General features: G+C 48.2%; 1 protein-coding gene across 5 annotated transcripts in view; it reads right to left on the reverse strand.

Annotated features, from left to right (window-relative positions):
* Positions 1 to 17,405, reverse strand: part of TMEM181 (transmembrane protein 181) — a 63,369-nt gene that overhangs the window by 18,084 nt on the left and 27,880 nt on the right. For all 5 annotated transcript variants that reach the window (XM_074333763.2, XM_019749187.3, XM_074333766.2 and 2 more), the window contains 4 exons: positions 11,743 to 11,798; positions 9,944 to 10,034; positions 8,657 to 8,778; positions 4,798 to 4,911 (listed from right to left, as the gene is read on the reverse strand). In XM_074333763.2, the coding sequence (XP_074189864.1) occupies positions 4,798 to 4,911; positions 8,657 to 8,778; positions 9,944 to 10,034; positions 11,743 to 11,798 (383 nt within the window). The remainder of the gene's footprint in view (positions 1 to 4,797; positions 4,912 to 8,656; positions 8,779 to 9,943; positions 10,035 to 11,742; positions 11,799 to 17,405) is intronic.

Here is a 17,405-nt window from a genome sequence, read left to right on the forward strand (position 1 = left end):
TTCTAAAAGATGAGTGAATTGGAGGGAGGAGAAAGACGCGGAGCTGGGATGGACAAGGAAGATGCTGGGAAGCCAGGCGTCCAGGAGGCGCCGCGCATGAGCTGTACCTGGGCGGTGGGCACCCAATACCCATGTTACACCCACTCCAGTCGTGCTTTCCCGTGGCTCCTTCCCTCCCCTTCCTGGTCCAGGGGACCATTTCCACATACGACCTCCCTCTGGAGGCTGCCTTGGTAGCAGCGGCTGCGAGGAACCACCTCTGTGTTCCTCCAAGGCCAGAGTGGCCTCACAGCTCCATCTGGCTTTCACTTCTACCAGCGGCTTAAAAAGCCTTTCTTTTCCCTTGAGTGAGCCCGAAAGACTGCGTGAGGCTCAGAGACCCGGCCCTGGCCGCTCCACCACAGACAGCGGCCCTCTGGTCGGCTTGGATGCTGTGACGCGGGGTGCGAGGGCAAAGCTCCACAGGGATTGAGACTGGCCGCTACCTGGGCCAGCACCGTGATTACGAGAGCGGCTACTGGACGAAAGCAATCCTGTGGAATTAGGGGGGTTTGTTTTCGCATTTATTTTTAAGTGCCAAATCTGTAATTAACGTAAGTAAAAGGAAATAAACAGAATAAAATCCCAGAAAACATCAGGCTTCAGACATTTATTCTGAAATCTTAAGCACTATCCATCCATTCTTGGCTTTTGTGTCCGGGTCCTTTGGCGTTCACAAAGCCGTCTTTGTCCTTTCAGAGACTGGGCTCACCTTGTCATACCATGAATTGACACTTGGAACAAGTGCTGACTTCATGACCTGGGTCACTTCTCCCTAATTAAAATCTAGAGGTTTGCTCTAGTTCCTCTGCCCACGTTTGCTGAGCACCTGCTGGACTACATGCAAGAAAATACGATGTCAAATCCTGTGCAGACATGAAGCCATTGAACTTAAAAAAATAAAATCAGTACAAATGCCACCATGAGCTGACTACTTTTTTGGCAGACAACAAATATTTTATGACGTCCTCAGAGAGTCCTCCAAATGGGAAAGCCACAGGGACACACAGTGTGCAGGTGTATCAGGTACAGGCTGCTCAGATCCGCGCTTCTCCCGGCAACCTGTGCAGCACAAAGCAACCCCTGGAATCGGGTCCCATGTTCAGATGCACAGCCTGGGTTTCCAAGACTTGAAAACGGAAGTGAAAGCTATTATACAGAACTATTTGGGGCGGGAACCTAAGCCCTGCTTCTGTCATTTGTCCTAATGAACGAGTGTGAGCCAGAAGCCGCTCTGTGCTTACGGATGCCTGCGGCCAGTCTCCCCAACTCACGAGGAAAGCAGAGGACGTCCCTGGATGGAAAACTGAAGGGCTCGGGAACATAGGTTGCTGTTCTAATCTCACCCCCCAGGGAAAGGTTGTGGCTTAGGAAGGAAAAGGAGGAAATGAGATATGAGCAGCTGGCGAGAGTGTCACACAAAGATTGACCTGGAGAGCATTTAATTAGAGGGGAAAACGCTTCACTGTGAAGACACAGTGCTGCCGTGATGTGTGCAGAGAAGGGCTCACAAAACTCAGGAGACACTGACAGAAAAGTGAGTAAAAGCCGTCGGCATGGTGTCTAAAGTCTGCTCTCCACTGCGTATGCAGAGCACAGCCACAAAGACGAACTTGTAAAATCAGAGACAAGCTGTACCTGTAAGACCTGGCGGGTGAGCTTGGCTTGAACATGGCAATGGGGCGTGTACACGATACACTCAAAAGAACGAGAGTTATAAACGAGGCAGAGATAGAAGGATGCCACTCAACTTCAAAAAGACGTAAGTAGAAGTCAATGAACCAAACGTTCATAGAATATGGGACTGCGGACAAAAGGGGAGAAGATCAAGCTTCTCAAATGAAGGGGACACGGTATTAACAACAAGGCCAGACAAGGTAACGCCTGCACGCAGGCTGAGGCAGGGAAGGGGACACAGCCATCTAGACGTCTGCTTAAGGACAGACACATGCTGCTATAAACAGCATCTGAACACTCTGGGCTTGCCCTGGTGACAATTCTACCTCCCAGTAGTCTGAGGAAGCAACCAGTGTAATTTTCCCTTGAACCTGATTTTCCTCAAGGAGGAAGAGCTGGCAAGTGAAACCAATGGTGATGCCCAGGGGACGGTGTCCCGAAGACCCTGGAGTCTTATATGAGAGCCAGGGCCCCACCACACACGGTGAGAATGGACCCTAGACTTTGAGAACACGACTCAAAACTCCAAACACCAAAGATTTCGAAGGAAATGCCAAACAAAGGGAATAGAAATTCTCAAAAGTCAAATTCTGTTGAAGAAGCAAGAACTGTCTAAAGAAACGTATGTGGTTACCAGGCAGCAGGCTGCTGAGCTCTGATGGAAAGTGCGTTACATATTTTATTACGTTTTTACTGAAAGGTAATATTCTTACCAATAATGGCACACACATCCCAAGTGTACACCTCAATGGAGGTCCCAAACTGAACACACCAGCATAAACAGTATTCCGATCAAGACACTCCACGGCACCCCCAAGCCCCTCCTTTTATGGCCCCTTCAAGTCACTAATCTACCAAGAGTAACACTAATGTCACTTATATAAATAGAATCATACGCTATGTGCTACTTTGTATTTAGCTTATTTCAGCCCACACTATGCTTATGAAAGTCATGCCGTGTGTTGCACGGAGGTGTAATGATTCATTCCCATTGCTGCGTAATATTCCATTATAGGAACAGACCATGATCTGTGTGTTCATTCCACTGCTGATGAGTCGTCTATGGTTTGGAGCTATTGAGAGTTGTGCTCCTGCGACATGAATATGTAATGCACGTCTGTGGGCAAGTACGTGCCTGCACCTCCTCTGCATCAATTCGCTCTTTCACCAGCAGGCGGGGGAGGGGCTCCAGGGGCCCCACAGCCTTGCCAACTCGGCATCTTCTCGTCTTTTTCCTTTTAGCCATTCCGGTGGGTGTGTAATAGTATCGCTAACATACTTTTAAGATGTATTTTATTCCTTACGCCTTGTTTACTTACAAAAAGGAATACAGGCAGCTTCTAATTAAAAAGCCAGATTCAACAGAAACCATTTTCAAAGTTTTTCAAATGGTAAAACTGTAAAGACAGTAATAATTATACTAGACACCTATACACAGACGTTAGTAATAACTACAGTTCAGCATAAAACTTATTTCTGAAATGTCTAGCAGCTAATACAAAAGAGAAACGTGAGTTGTAACATATAGACAAAAGGACTTCTGTTTGGAGATTTAGATCAAAGTTCACAACATAATGGACCTGTCTTCAAGAGCAATTTTAGGAAAGACATAGAAACACTTGGCGTACGGTTCTCTAATTTCTCAACGCGTCTCTATACGAGCTGGAGACAATATTACTGTGATTCTCTAAGGCAGGTCTCCCATAACCCAGCTTCTCAGAGTGAATGGCTAGAACATATCCTGGACTTCCCCTTCAAACATCAGCTGTTTTAGGAGCCTTAAAAAAACAACAACCAAACATATATATATATATATATATATATATATATATATATATATATATACACACACACACACACACACACACACACACACACACACACACATATAGTATAATTTTCTCTTCTGATTATAAAGGTAGTAAGAGCTCATTATGAAAAACAGCAAAAAATTAAACATTAATCCCACCACTCAGAGATAGCCTTCTAGCTTTCTTTACTAAATGCTCACAGCAGCATTATTCGTAATAGCCAAGAATGGAAACAACCCAAAATATGCACCAACTTTTGAAGAGATACACAAAATGGAGTGTACCCACAGTGAAATAGTATTCAGCAAAAAAGGAATGAAATACTGACACCCACAACAGCATGGATGAACTTTGAAAATGTTATGCTTAGTGGAAGAAGTCATTCACAAGACACCACATGCTGTATGACTGCATTCATATGAAATGTCCAGAATAGGCAAATCCACAGACAGAAGATGGTAACTGCTAGGGGCTTGGAGAGGGAGGGATGGGCAATGACTACTAACTAATGGGCTTCTTTTTGGGGTGATGAAACACTCTGGAATTAGTGGTACTGGGTGCACAACTCGGTGAAATACTAAAAACCACTGAATCATACACTTTAAAAGGGTAAATTTTATGGGATGTGAGTTATATCTCAATAAGTGTTATTTTCAAAAAGGAACCCATTAATACCTTCATTTAACAGCCACAGCTTAACGAGGTAGCTATTTTACAGACAAGGAATGGAGGCTTACCAATGTCAAACTATAAACGATGGCTCCTAGACTTGAACCCAACACACCCATCCGATCTAAAACCCGTAGTCCTAGTCACTCTGCTGGTTATACGCCTGCCCATGAGTGGAAGGAACAGGGAGGTGGATTTCAGCTGGACACAACACAGGAAAGTCTAACAATCAGACCTCTGCAACTATGGCAGGCCACGTGAGAGCAGGTCCTGGCAGGTCTGACAGCCACTCAGGGGCTGCAGAGGGAAGCCCTGCCTTCCTAGGAGGGCTGTTGATTACCTCCAAATGGAACACTATTCTCCGCGCTCTAAATCCCAGGAGCACCATGAAGAGTTTCCAGTTTCACGCTGTTTCTTTAAGCTATTCTTGGTTCCATATCCTTAAGAAATTGTGGTTTTCCTATACTTTAAAAAAAACTACATGTCTTCCACCGGCCCAAAGACCATGATTTCGATGCTGTGTTATTTCCCTCACTCGACAGAAGACTGGGAGCTGAACAAATGAGCTGCGCAAACACGTGAGGTCAGCTGGGATACTTACTGTAAAATTCATTTCCTTGATGGATGGTAGGTCCAGGTCTTCAAATCCCACAGTCACTGTATACTGAGTGTAATTCAAGTAGCCGAGGTGAGCCACAATAATTTCTGCACACTTCTGCAAAGACACAGGAAGATTTGTGCCTTTAAGCAAGCAAGACACACTCCCGCCAACTGACCCATGAAGTAACACATTTCCACAGCAGACGATCACAAATGACCAGCTCCTGGGAACTTGCCAGAAGCCCCGAAAAGTTCAGATGCCAGCCAAAAACAGTTCTTAGAAAGAAAGACCCAAATGGGTGTTTCTGGAAACAAATATGATTTACAGTCATTAGACTCTTTTTACTTTGGATAATTCAAAATGATATGCACCTGCATAAAAAATTAAGAGTAAGACACAAACCTGCCATTTCCACAGCTACACTCGTGCCCAGGGATGTAAGTTAAGGCTGACTACTAATCAGACCCCTCGCCTGACTTTCCTCCTTGGCCCAGTTCTGCACTTGCCCTAACGACACACAGTGGATTACGTGTTTTTCTCCCTCCCGATTAGCCTGTAGTTCCCGACACAGAGGCCCCTGCAGTCTGTTAGGAGGCCAGGATGCCTCAAGCCAAAGGCCGTGCAAACAAAGCTAACGTGATTGTGTAGTGCTCGTTTCTCTGCCAAGAGCCCCTTCCTTCTGTCCTTCAGAATTAAGAATCGGGTCTCCTCTTTTCAGAGTGGTGAGGGGGATGTGGTTGTGTATGGTGGCCAGGCGAGCAGACCGCTCCCCACACACCTCTGCCCAGCCATGCCAGCCCGGCCAGCATGCCCCTTCAGAAGTTGTCTGACAGAAGACGCTGTCTGTGCCCAGAGCAAACCAGCAGCTCTGTGGCTTTCTGGTGGCTTGTTAGCACTGTGGCTCTGAACAGGGTCGGGTCACCCCTACTATTGACCCAAGGTTTCCCAAGCCAGGAATGTCTGAGGTCAGGGGAGGAAAACAGGTCTGGGGGAATTATAAGAAGCATCGAAACGGTAAGAGGACAATCGGCAGAGAGGTGGTGCTGACCTAAGTGACAGGAAAGAAGGCGGAGAAGAGCCGAGTGTGTGTGGCGTGAAGGCAGCATGAAGGTACTGGTCAGAAATCTCTCAAAACCCTCAGGCCAACTAGCGACGCCGGGCCTGCAGAGAAGGCTGCCGCCATGGGCTTGGGGACGGACGGCAGCTCGTGACCACGGGCCCTGCTATGCCATGGCTGAAACACGAGGCAATTGTTATTTTTTTTTTTTTTTAATTGTGGTTTTTGCAATTTTTAACTTTTTTTTTTAAATTTAATTGGGGAATATTGGGGAACAGTGTGTTTCTCCAGGGCCCATCAGCTCCAAGTTGTCCTTCAATCTAGTTGCGGAGGGCGCAGCTCAGCTCCAAGTCCAGTCGCCATTTTCAATCTTTAGTTGCAGGGGGCACAGCCCACCATCCCATGCGGGAATTGAACCGGCAACCTTGCTGTTGAGAGCTCGTGCTCTAACCAACTGAGCCATCTGGCCGCCCAACAGTTGCTATTTTTATCACTTCTGAGCTGTGATTTCTCTTCTACCCGATCAGCTCCCGTCATGTGACCGGCCACCTGCTCCCAGGGCCCTGGTCACAACAAGACCAAATCCATCTGTGTCTCCCAGTTGGGTCACAGGGTGATGCATGGGGAGGGGCAGCTAAGGACTCTGTGTGACAAACAGGTCTGTATCAGTGGACATATTTGTGCTGCATAGATAAGCACTTCTTACAAGTTAAGAATCTGTCCGGATTTACGGGGCCGGGGGTGGGGTATTCAACTAAGAAGAGGTCTACCTCAAGCTGCATACATACATCTTCAAGTTTAAAAAACTACAGGGAAACCACCTGAAGATTTGGGGGCCCTAAGTTCAAGCCATGGTGCATGTGGTCAATATCTCTGTAACAAAAAGTTCCATTTCTTTTTTAAGTCAGGGCAATGCTCCTTGCAAGGTTAGGGAGAGACGTGAGCAGAGAGAGAACCACAGAAGAAGTCCCCAACAGTGGCACCAAAGTAGGGCCACCAACGGGGGAGGGGAGAAACCATGGCGGCCAAGAAGGGCCCCTGTCGAGGTGCACAAATGGCGGGCGCCTCCAAGAGGTAGTACAGACAAGTGACCTCACAGCAGCCTGGCTCTAATCAAAAATCGGGCTTCAAGTAGGGCAGCCAACACGTCCCAGTGGGCCTGGGACGTCCCCGTTTTTAAAAGGAAAGCCCCAAGTCCTAGGAAACCCCTCAGTCCCAGACAAACCAGCAAGATCAGTTACACTGGCCCCAGGATCAAGTCACTGACCACCTGTCATGGAGAAACAGCAATGCCAGCTGCTGAGGCCAGCCTCCAGGCCATCTGCCTGGGGACGGAGGGGAGGCCCTGCTTGTCCAGTGTCCCTGCAGATCCCACACCTGTCGCCCCTCCTGTTTATTCAGCAGCACTCACGGAGCACCTGCTCTACACAGGCACGTGGGGTTACGCGGATGCCTCACGCTGGCAAAAACTCCGCACACTCTCATGTGACATCCAACTGGATCTTCGCCACTTTCCAGACAGGCAGGGTAGGTGTAACCCCCTTACGGACAAGGAGAATGCATGTCAGAAACCGGCCTGGCCCCACTCACACCGGTGATAACTGGAGGCAGACGAGTGGCCGGTCACCTGTGGGGCTTCCCAAGCAGCACCTGCCTTGTCCAGCTGACAGACGGAGCGCAGCAGAGCCCCTGCTCAGGTTGGGGCGGAGATGTGGCTGTGATTCTGATGGGTGAGGGTGGCACTGCCAGCCGCACTTTCCAACAATCCATTGCCCTGCAGGCTATGGTTCTGACTCATTTCAGGATCCTTAGAGCCATCCACACAGAGGGACCAAAGCCAGTGGCCCACCGCTTAGCGGAGTCCTTCCCTATCTGAATCCTTTCTCTCCAGGATAAACAGGCCTAGTACCGCACTGCTATTAACTAGGTGTGGGTGGCATTAAGGCCACAATCTTCAGAATAAAAGACCAGGGCTGAGTCCTGGCTTCTTCCCTCACTATCGCTGTCACCTTGGGCCAGTGCCATGACCTCTCTAAGCCTGGTTTTCTTCTTGTATAAAATGGGGTTCTAATGACAGATGAAGCTCCGTGGGCCCACTGTGAGGAGTGAGTGAGGGAATGGCCAGGAGGTACCCGGCGTGAGACCCAGCCGGGAACCGCTGTCCCAACCCTGTAACCAAACTCATGCTCCTTCTGGTTCCCCCACGCTCCCCACGCGACCCCGGAGCCCTGGCAGGGCCTCCTCCCCACAGCAGGGACCTTGTTCTGATTCTTCTGATTCTGACAGAATGCGGTGCCGACAAAACCAAGTGAGGGCTCCCGTCCCACTCTGGGCCTCAGATTTCCTATCCCAGAGCCGCACGCTGCACCCTGAAGCAGCTCAGCACGGAGGCCACGCTTCCCGAGAGGCCTGCGTCTCAGCCCCGCAGAGGATTGGGGCATCCAGCACACAGCTGGAAACAACCCAAAGTCCCGTGACCAAAAACGACCATGGAACCACGGCAGGCATGAATGACAGACGGCCCATCCCTAGTCACCTATGGACACACTAGGCAGTAAGTTCACAACAGTAAAAGCAGGTATCATAGTCATATATGCTCAGAGAGTGTATGTGTGCACGTGTGCGTGTGTGTGTCTGTGTGTGTGCAGCACGTATGCACGTTTATAAGCATTCACAAGGGTATCAGTGTATGAAGTTAGATGAGTTCTCCATGCCGTCGTTGGTCTGACTCAATGTTGTTACTTAACAAGCGAGTCTGCGACCGTGTAGCCTGAACACTCAGGTACCGCTGACCGCACTCACCGCTGCGCAGGAGAGGGTCCTTGTCCGATTGTGAACTTTGTTATGAATAAACGTGGTGGTTCCATCTTGAGTTACACCATTGACTTTAACAGTCATAAGAAAGCTTGTCTTAATAGACGTGTCTACAAAAGAAAGAAGCTCAGTATAAAGAAACCATATTAGGCACGTCACACCTACTAAGGTACCTGCCTGGCTCTGTGACGACCCAGGAGGGCCCTCTGGCCATCTCAGCCTCACTCAGCATCTTTGAAAACCCCACACTTGCCAGCAAAGTAAAGCCTTTCCATTAGGTTCTACTTACAACCCCTTACCCAGGGGGCCTATATCCAAACTTCCATTTTAGATCCATCAGTTTCATGTCAACCAAAGGATATATATTTCATGGCTAATGTAATTTTACTTTTCAATTTGCCACATAAATATTTAACTTTTATATTAATATAAACATACATTTATTTTTTCTGAATACACAATTTACTTTTGGTTATGTGCTCATTGTTAAAAAATCAGAGAACAAAAAAATATATAGATGGCATTAAACACTTATAATCCCACCACCTAAGATAACCATAATGAACATGTATGTGCCCAACCCTAGACATACAAATACACAGTGATATCAAATGTATTTATCTTTTTAAAATGTTATAAAAAGGTTTTATTTTTGTAATATGCATTTTTTTCCCACTGAATTTACTGTGGTCATAGTGTTATCTTTTCAAATTCTTTCTCAACCACAGTCCCTCATATGAATCCCTGGACACAGAAAATAAAGCGGGTGACCGTGTTCACATTTCCCCGGGGACAGCAGGTAACCAGCGCCACTCTAGACGGATGGAGCTAATTCGTTATACACTGCGGATGCTCTAGGCCAGGGGTGTTCAGCCTCGGCACCCTGATCCTTTGAGGTCAGATACATCTTTGTTGTGGCGTCTGTGCTGTGCGTTGGAGGGTGTTAACAGCACCCCTGGCCTCTCCCCACTCTATACCAGTAGCACCCCCTCCTCCCCAGATGTGACAATCAAAATGTCACAATGCCTCCAGATGCACCAGCTCTCCCTGAGCTAACTAAGCTGACCAGCTCTCCCCAGCTCTACCTGCAGGCTGCGTCATAACATACTCTGGAGGGCTTTTAAGGGGTTTCAAATTTGTTGCTATTCTAAAGCATAAAGACCATCCTTGTAATACATCTTTGAACACTTGTTAAAAGATTTTAAAGCTCTTTCAACCTTTAGAATAGGGTGCTCTGTACAAAGGAAAATCAGACCAAAATATCAGGCTTCATACCTTTTGATTGATCCAACTCAACGACACATGTCAGCCATAGTTGCTGATTATATGTAGACAGTGGATTTGAACGTATTTGAATTGGCTTTAGCTGAGGGAAAGAGAGAAAAAGTTAAGCCATGTGACCTTTTCATTGAGTCTACCAAATACCTCACTTTAACATACAAAATTTACATTTAGCAAAAGGGTTGGAGCATTGATGCTGAAACAGAAACAACGTGTGGTGTTCCTTTTGCCAATGTAAGTGCAATTCTGCCTTCCAGAAAAAGAAAGGGCTTTCTGCTGCAACTCTGTCTCTCCTGAAAACCTGTCAGCAGGAAGTTTCCGCCTGCAGCCTTGGGATAATACCCCTACTTAAATACCAAGAAAAAGCCATCTTGGAGAAAAAATTAAAAGTGCATTTGATGAACCATATTATAAGACCACAAGGACACCAAAGAAATATATTCACAAGAACCACGGATTTAGTATCAACGTGCCAGACATGTCACTGTTGGACGTCTGTTATTTTCAGCTTTAGGACAGTCTTAACAAAAATTAGAGGGGACCATGTTGTCAATGACACTTGTGCAGTGTCAGCTGAAAAACACCACGCTGGCATCGAATGGCAGTGGGTGACGGCGAGATCCACCCGCTGCTCCAGAGAAAGGCATCATTTGAATGCATGGTCTTTGAACGGAAATGTGTCGTTTTTGTGTTTTAGTACTTGTGTCAGGCCTCAGTAAAACTTCCTGCAGTGTGCACAAAGGCCATCAGAGCATGAAACCATGGTCGGTTGGCCTAGAAACTTTCAGGGGTGAGGATGATTTTTGGAAGCAAGTCAGTTCTGTAGTATGGCTGCTATGTTCAGTATTGGAAAGAAGACTGATACATTGAGAGACAGAAATTTTAAAAGACCAAACTCCGGTCAGGAAGCTCCATGGCTGCACCTTTTCAAATCAGATCCTCAGTCTGAGAGTTAAAGAAATGTAAAAGAAAATGGGCGAAACGGGACCCTTTCAAGCTTGCAGCAGCAAAAAGGAGAATTAGAAGGTATAAGTTTTAGGACAGTTTTCTCCTTTTGCCTTTTGGAAAATTGTAAGGGTGGAAATGTAGCAGGAGCTGGGAGAACAGAGACAAGAAGATATTTGGGGTCAGATAATCAGATTTAAACCACACATGCTATGGTGCCGTGAGAATACAAGTCAAGTGCACTCAGTTTACACATAAAGATTATGTTTGACACACCGAAAAAGAAAAGGATTTACTTATCTAGGCTCTCACGACTTAGTATTTATTAAACAATACAATATTCTCCAATTGGAAGGACCTTTGTTTTCTCTAAAGATGGTGAAGAATTAAGGCACATTAAAAACGAAAAGAAGGATTTTTTTCAATTAAACTGAGTTCATGTAGGCACACCAGTCATTAGAAAGGACGGTCACTGTGAGAAACAGGACATGGAGAGCACATCCTCACTTGGGAAAATATAAAGTGAGCATCATCAGGACTTATAATCTAGCAAGACCTGCAGATATGAGGAATCAGGATGAGCTAACCAACCTCTGGAAATGAACTGCTGCTCCCCAAGTGTTAACCATCCGTTCTCAGCATTGAGGTATTTATTACAGTGAGAAAAGGTCACTTCAGTAAACAAGAACTCAGAGGCCAGCAGCTGACAGTGTGGTAAGAAGTACATGATGCCTGAGAAGCAAGCCAGGGCGAGGCGTCCTACCGTAAGGACCCTCTAAAGAAGGGCCATCTCAAGGATCTGGAAGTTTAAAAGCCCCTCCCCCACTGCCACGTAGACCCGGTCTTACCTTTTTGCTATTATTTAGTGAAAAATTAGCTGCTGAAGTCTGGATCGCTTTGGGCCCTAAAGTGTAACAGAGAAGGAAAAAAGCAGGTTATATATATCTATATTGATAATTCGTTTATTGATTTTTTTTCAAATGCCGAAAATGACTCATACATTATATGGCGGTGGTCTTATTTTCCTGGTGTCTTTAGAGGACTTATATATACATAAAACATAGAAACATACAAACACAGACACACAACACCCACTCAGCTGCATTTCGTGACTTCCCAGAGCAGTGACACGATGCGACCGCCACATCAGGCAGTTTCCCTGGGTTTCCGCACGAGCTGTCAGTGACGGCTCCCTCGGGAGTGCAGATCCAAGAAAACATTCATGATGCAGACAGTGCCTATTTCGTATAGTATAAAGATTTCTGCTAAAAATTTAGACACACTTATCTATTCATCCAGTTAATCCAGTTTTCCAAAAACATTTAAGGTAAAGATATATATAAAAAAAAGTAATACATAATCAAGGCTTTTCCTGAAGTGACAGATACACAAGCTTCATAAGATCTTACACTGCAATCTTTCAGAGACTTGGCCTTAAAAGAACTGATCAAAGGAGACACTGTGAGTCAGACTTCGGTTTCATTTAAAGGTGCGTTCGTTCTCCCACAGGTCACTCTGAGCTTGTAAGCCAGTTGTCTGGGCGCCTCGGTGACCATGCCAGCCTGCCGCTGGTTCCGTGTCCCTGGAGAACGCTGACTAACACAGAACCTCAGTCTACAGGAACAGAAGGTTAAGGGTGACTTTCCTGTGTTGGTTCTGGGGTTTCTGGAATTGGTTCTCTAACCTGCTCAGATGCAAGACGCTAATGACCAGATGCTGGTGTCCAGTCGTAGACAGACTGATAGTCCACGAAAAGACACAGAATGTCTCCGCTGGATATTCCTACTCAAGCACCTACGGGAAGCAAGGAGCTAAGTTACTCTGTTTATGATCCTTGAGAACATTTATGGAAAACTCACCAATGTAATGAGGTTGGCTGGTCGCTCCTAATCTAGCTGGTCAAAGTGGGGAACGAAAAGGATGAGCTGGGGAACTTGAATTCGCAGCTCAAGTGCCCCGCAAATGACCTGAAAGCTTCTCTGTGTGCCCGGCAGGGGACCCTTATTTCCAGTAGCCACAGGGCTGAGATTGCTGAAAAATCAAACCCAGAAGCTCATCCTGCAACTGGCTGAATTACAGGGAGTCTCACTGTTAAAGTGAGGGCACTGATTGCGAAAGAATGGAGTACTGTCCTGGAGACATGCAGGACGACCCTGATGAAACTGGGGAACACTGAGCCGCTAGGTTGTGCAGAGGCTTCCTGGCCAGTGGAAGAGTTCTTCCCATTCCCAGTGGAAGCGGCTTTCCCACCTCCGAGGGATTAACCCCGCACTACCCAGGAAAATGGCAATGGCTTCCTGGGAGGCAGCTGCCTCAAGGGACAATACCGGATCTCCTCAGGACCAACCCTGAGGAGAACTGCTTCTAGAACTATAATTAGACTCAAGTGCCAGCAGGCCCCTAGAGGCGAGGTACAAAGGGTGAAGCATGAGGAGGCGTATACACCCCAAAAGAACTCCCTGAGTTTTCTGACGTATGCAAATAGAAATCAGAGAACGTGTGTGGGAACGGAGGCAATGATGGGGGGACATAAAGTCGGACCAGGCCGGACTTATGGCTATGGGCTCACTAAGCAGAGATTCTGCATTGAACGCTGCAGCCCGGGAGTTCGGAAGGGCTCTCATAGGTTGGTTGGTTGGTTGGTTGGTGAAAACATGGCCCAAAAGGTGGCCCCCGGGGAGTGAATTAGAAAGGCTGCACCTGTCTGGTTTAACGCAGAGGAAGGGACTCAGAGGCTTGGGGAGATGGGAATGTTACGGTGGTTCGTCATTTAAGACCTTCGGGGAGATTCCAGAGACATACCTTTCACCACCAGTGCAATCAATGTGTGAGGGGAGCCCCCAGAATCCTTAACGAGCTCTATGACTGCTCTTTCTCGGAGGCCAGACCTTACCTACGGGGGAACTGTGGTCATTGAGTTGGGAAAACAAAAGGCACTGGAGTAATTGGAGCCCAGGGGTGGCAGGGGCCAAGTGGTGGCTCTCAGCCACCACAGGCTGGGTGGGCATGGCTACTTAACGGACAGTGGAGGCAAAACGGCCATCAGAACAGTCTGACTCACACAGACCTCTGACACTGCTAATTCCATGTTTCCCCGAAAATAAGACCACGTCTTATATTAATTTTTGCTCCAAAAGACTCATTAGGGCTTATGTTCAGGGGATGTCACCCTGAAAAAATTATGCTAGGGCTTATTTTCCGGTTAGGGCTTATTTTTCAGGGAAACAGAGTTGGTCATGGTTTTCCTAGAAGTGAAATTCATAGAAAGCCAACTAAATTACCACTTGATCTGTATGAGCAGGAAAGTCCTAGGTCAACTGAACAAAAGTCTAAGCTAAATCATAAAGACAGAGAGTCACAGCCCATCAACAGTTTCCAGATTAGAGCCAGTTTATAGGCCCAAAACCCCTTGAATGAAGAGGCTGGGTCCCCTCAAGAAGGCACCCCAGTACACTGCCAAAAATGTATACTGTTAATCATTCTCCCAAAGGGACCTACAGCCTTTTACCAGGATAAGTGTGCATAGGGGGGAAAGGAAATCATTAGACATCTTGGGGACGACTGAACACAGGCCCTGAACTGACACTAATCTCAGGAGCCCCCAAAGGAACCACCCGTCAGACAAAGTAGGGAGTGTGGAGGTCAGGTGATTCGTGGATTTCAGCTCAGGTACGTTCTTGACCCAGTAGGTCCCCAGGCCCTGCCACCCATTAATGCCCCAGTTCCAGAATGTACACTTGGAAGACATCCTTGGCAGCTGGCAGAATCCCCACATTGGTTCCCAGACTTGTGGAGTGAGGGCTATCATGGTGGGAAAGGCCATGTGGAAGCCACCAGAACTGCCTCTACCTAGGAAAACAGTACACCAAACCCAACACCGCGTGCCTGGAGGGATACACACCGCTACCACCAAGGACTTGGAAGCTTCCACCACATCCCACCAACTGGCCTAACCAGCGTGTGCAGAAGACAGTGGGTTATCCTAAGCTTAGCCAGGTGGTGAGTCTACCTGACTGCTGTGCCAGACAGGGTTTCATTGTGGAGCAAATTCGCACGTCCTCTGGTACCTGACGTGCAGCTACTGACCTGGCTAATGCTTTTTTTCTGTCCCTGAGAATAAGACCCAGCAGAAGCACTTTGCTTTCAGCTGGCAAGGCCAGCAATACACCTTCCCTGTTGTCCCACAGGGGAGATCGCCTCTGTAGGCCAATGTCCTAAGTTAGTTCACAGAGGTTGTGAGCACTCCCCGTCCCCAGGCTGTCATGCCGGTCCATTATACACTGATGGCATTACAATGATTGTACCAAGTAAGTGAGAAGGAGCAACTACTCTAAAGGTATTGGTGAGACATTAGTGTATCAGAAGGCGGGAAATAAACCCGATTAAAATTCAGGGGCCTTCTACCTCAGTGAAATTTCTGGGGGTCCAGTGGTGTGCGCTGTGTAGAGAGAGCCCTTCTGAGGTGAAGTTGTTGCATCAGGCCCCCCACACAACCCAAACAGGCACGATGCCGAATGGGCCTCTGGATTTGGGGGCAACATGTTCCTCATCTGTTCGGCTTCTCCACCTTGTGACCCAACAGCTGCTACTTCTGAGTGGGTCCCGGAACCAGCGGAGGCTCTGCAGCTGCCAGGGCGGCTGTGCCAGCTGCTCCACTGCTGGGGCCACGTGATCCACAGACCCTGGTGCCCAAAGTGGCAGTGACAGATCGGGACACTCTGTGGAGCCTCTGCAGGCCCTGGGGGCGCATCTGAGAGCAGGCCTTCAGGACCCGGGGGCACAGCCCTGCCACCCTCTGCAGAGAACCACCCTCCCTGTGAGGAACAGCTCTTGGCCTGCTCCTGGGCCTCAGTGGAGAGAGAACACTTAACCGTGGGCCACGCCATGACCGTGCGACCTGAGCGCCCACCGTGAACTGGGTGTCACCTGACACATCGGGCCATGCAGGTGGGTGGGCACAGCAGCACTCACTCCACCACCAGAGGGAAGTGGCACACATGTGACCTGGCCCGAGGCTGAGAGGTCACAGGGAGACGTGACCCCAATGCTCATGGTCCCCACTCTGACTGCACTATCTTGTCTCCCTGCCTGCGCCTATGGCACCACGGGGAGCTTTCTAAGATCAGCTGCCAGAGGAGAGGAGACTCGGGCATGGTTTACAGATGGTTCTGCATGACATGCAGGCACCACCCGAGGGGACAGCGGCAGCACGGGGCCCCCCTGGAACACCCCTGCAGGACAGTGGTGACGGGGAACCCTCCGGGGGCAGAACGTGGGGCAGTGTGCCTGGCTGATTCCCCTGCTCGGATCATACACCAATTTTTGAACTGTGGCCAGTGGTTTGCCTCAGTGGTAAGGGACTCGGAAGGAACATGTTGGAAAAATGGTGACAAGGAAAGAGGTATGTGGATAGACCTGTCTGAATGGGCAAAAAAATGTGAAAACATTTGTGACCCACATGAATGCTCACCAAGAGGTGACCTCAGCACAGGAGGATTTTAACAATCAAGTGGACAGGATGACCCACTCTCTGGATGCCAGTCAGTCCCTTTCCCCAGCCGGTGCCCAGTGGGCTCAGGAGCAAAGTACCCATGGAGGCTTGGATGGAGGTTACACAAGGGCTCAGCAACCTGGACCTCACTCACCAAGGCTGGCCTGGCTGCGGCCACCACTGAATGCCCAACGTGCCCGCAGCAGAGACCAGCACTGCACCCTGGACACAGCACCGCTTCCCGGGGGGTGATCAGGTAGCTCCCTGCTGGGTTGATGAGTGCGGACGGATGCCCATCAAGGGAGGTGCAGCGTTTTGTTCTTATTTATTATTATTATTATTAAGGAATATTGGGGAATAATGTGTTTTTCCAGGATGTCGTCGTTGTTTTTTCAATCTAGTTGTGGGGGGCGCAGCTTAGCTCCAAGTCAATTCATTGTTTTCAATCTAGTTGTAGAGGGCACAGCTCACAGTGGCCGATATGGGACTCGCACTGGTGACCCTGGTGTTATGAGCACTGTGCTCTAACCACTGATCCGTCCGGTTGCCCACTGGCAGCTCAGCTCCAACCTCAAGCTGTTGCTTCTCACTGGACAATGTGGGAATTGAACCGGCAACCTTGTTGTTGACAGCTCGCTCTCTAACCAACTGAGCCATCCGGCCGCCCCGTTTTGTTCTTGTTTGAACGCACACTTACTGTGGGTATGGAATTGCCTTCCCGGCACACAATGCTTTTGTCAAAACTGCCACCTGAGGACTTACAGAATGCCTTATCCACAGTCATGGGATGCCACACAGCATTGTTTCTGACCAAGAAACTCCCTTCACAGCAAAAGCAGCGTGGCAATAGGCCCGTGCTACGGAATTCACGGGTCTTACCATGTGCAGCTCCCGAGACTTAGGTCTCAGGATCCTACTGGTTCTGTGTTGTCCTATCGGTCTGTTTCTCTGGAGAACCCTGACTAATACTCGTCCTCTATGGCAAGAAGGAAAGGGATGTGGAAAACCTAACATGGTTTT

The sequence above is a fragment of the Rhinolophus sinicus genome, chromosome 2 (assembly GCF_057876585.1).
Source record: "Rhinolophus sinicus isolate RSI-liver-muscle chromosome 2, RSI-T2T, whole genome shotgun sequence".
Classification (NCBI taxonomy): Eukaryota; Metazoa; Chordata; class Mammalia; order Chiroptera; family Rhinolophidae; genus Rhinolophus; species Rhinolophus sinicus.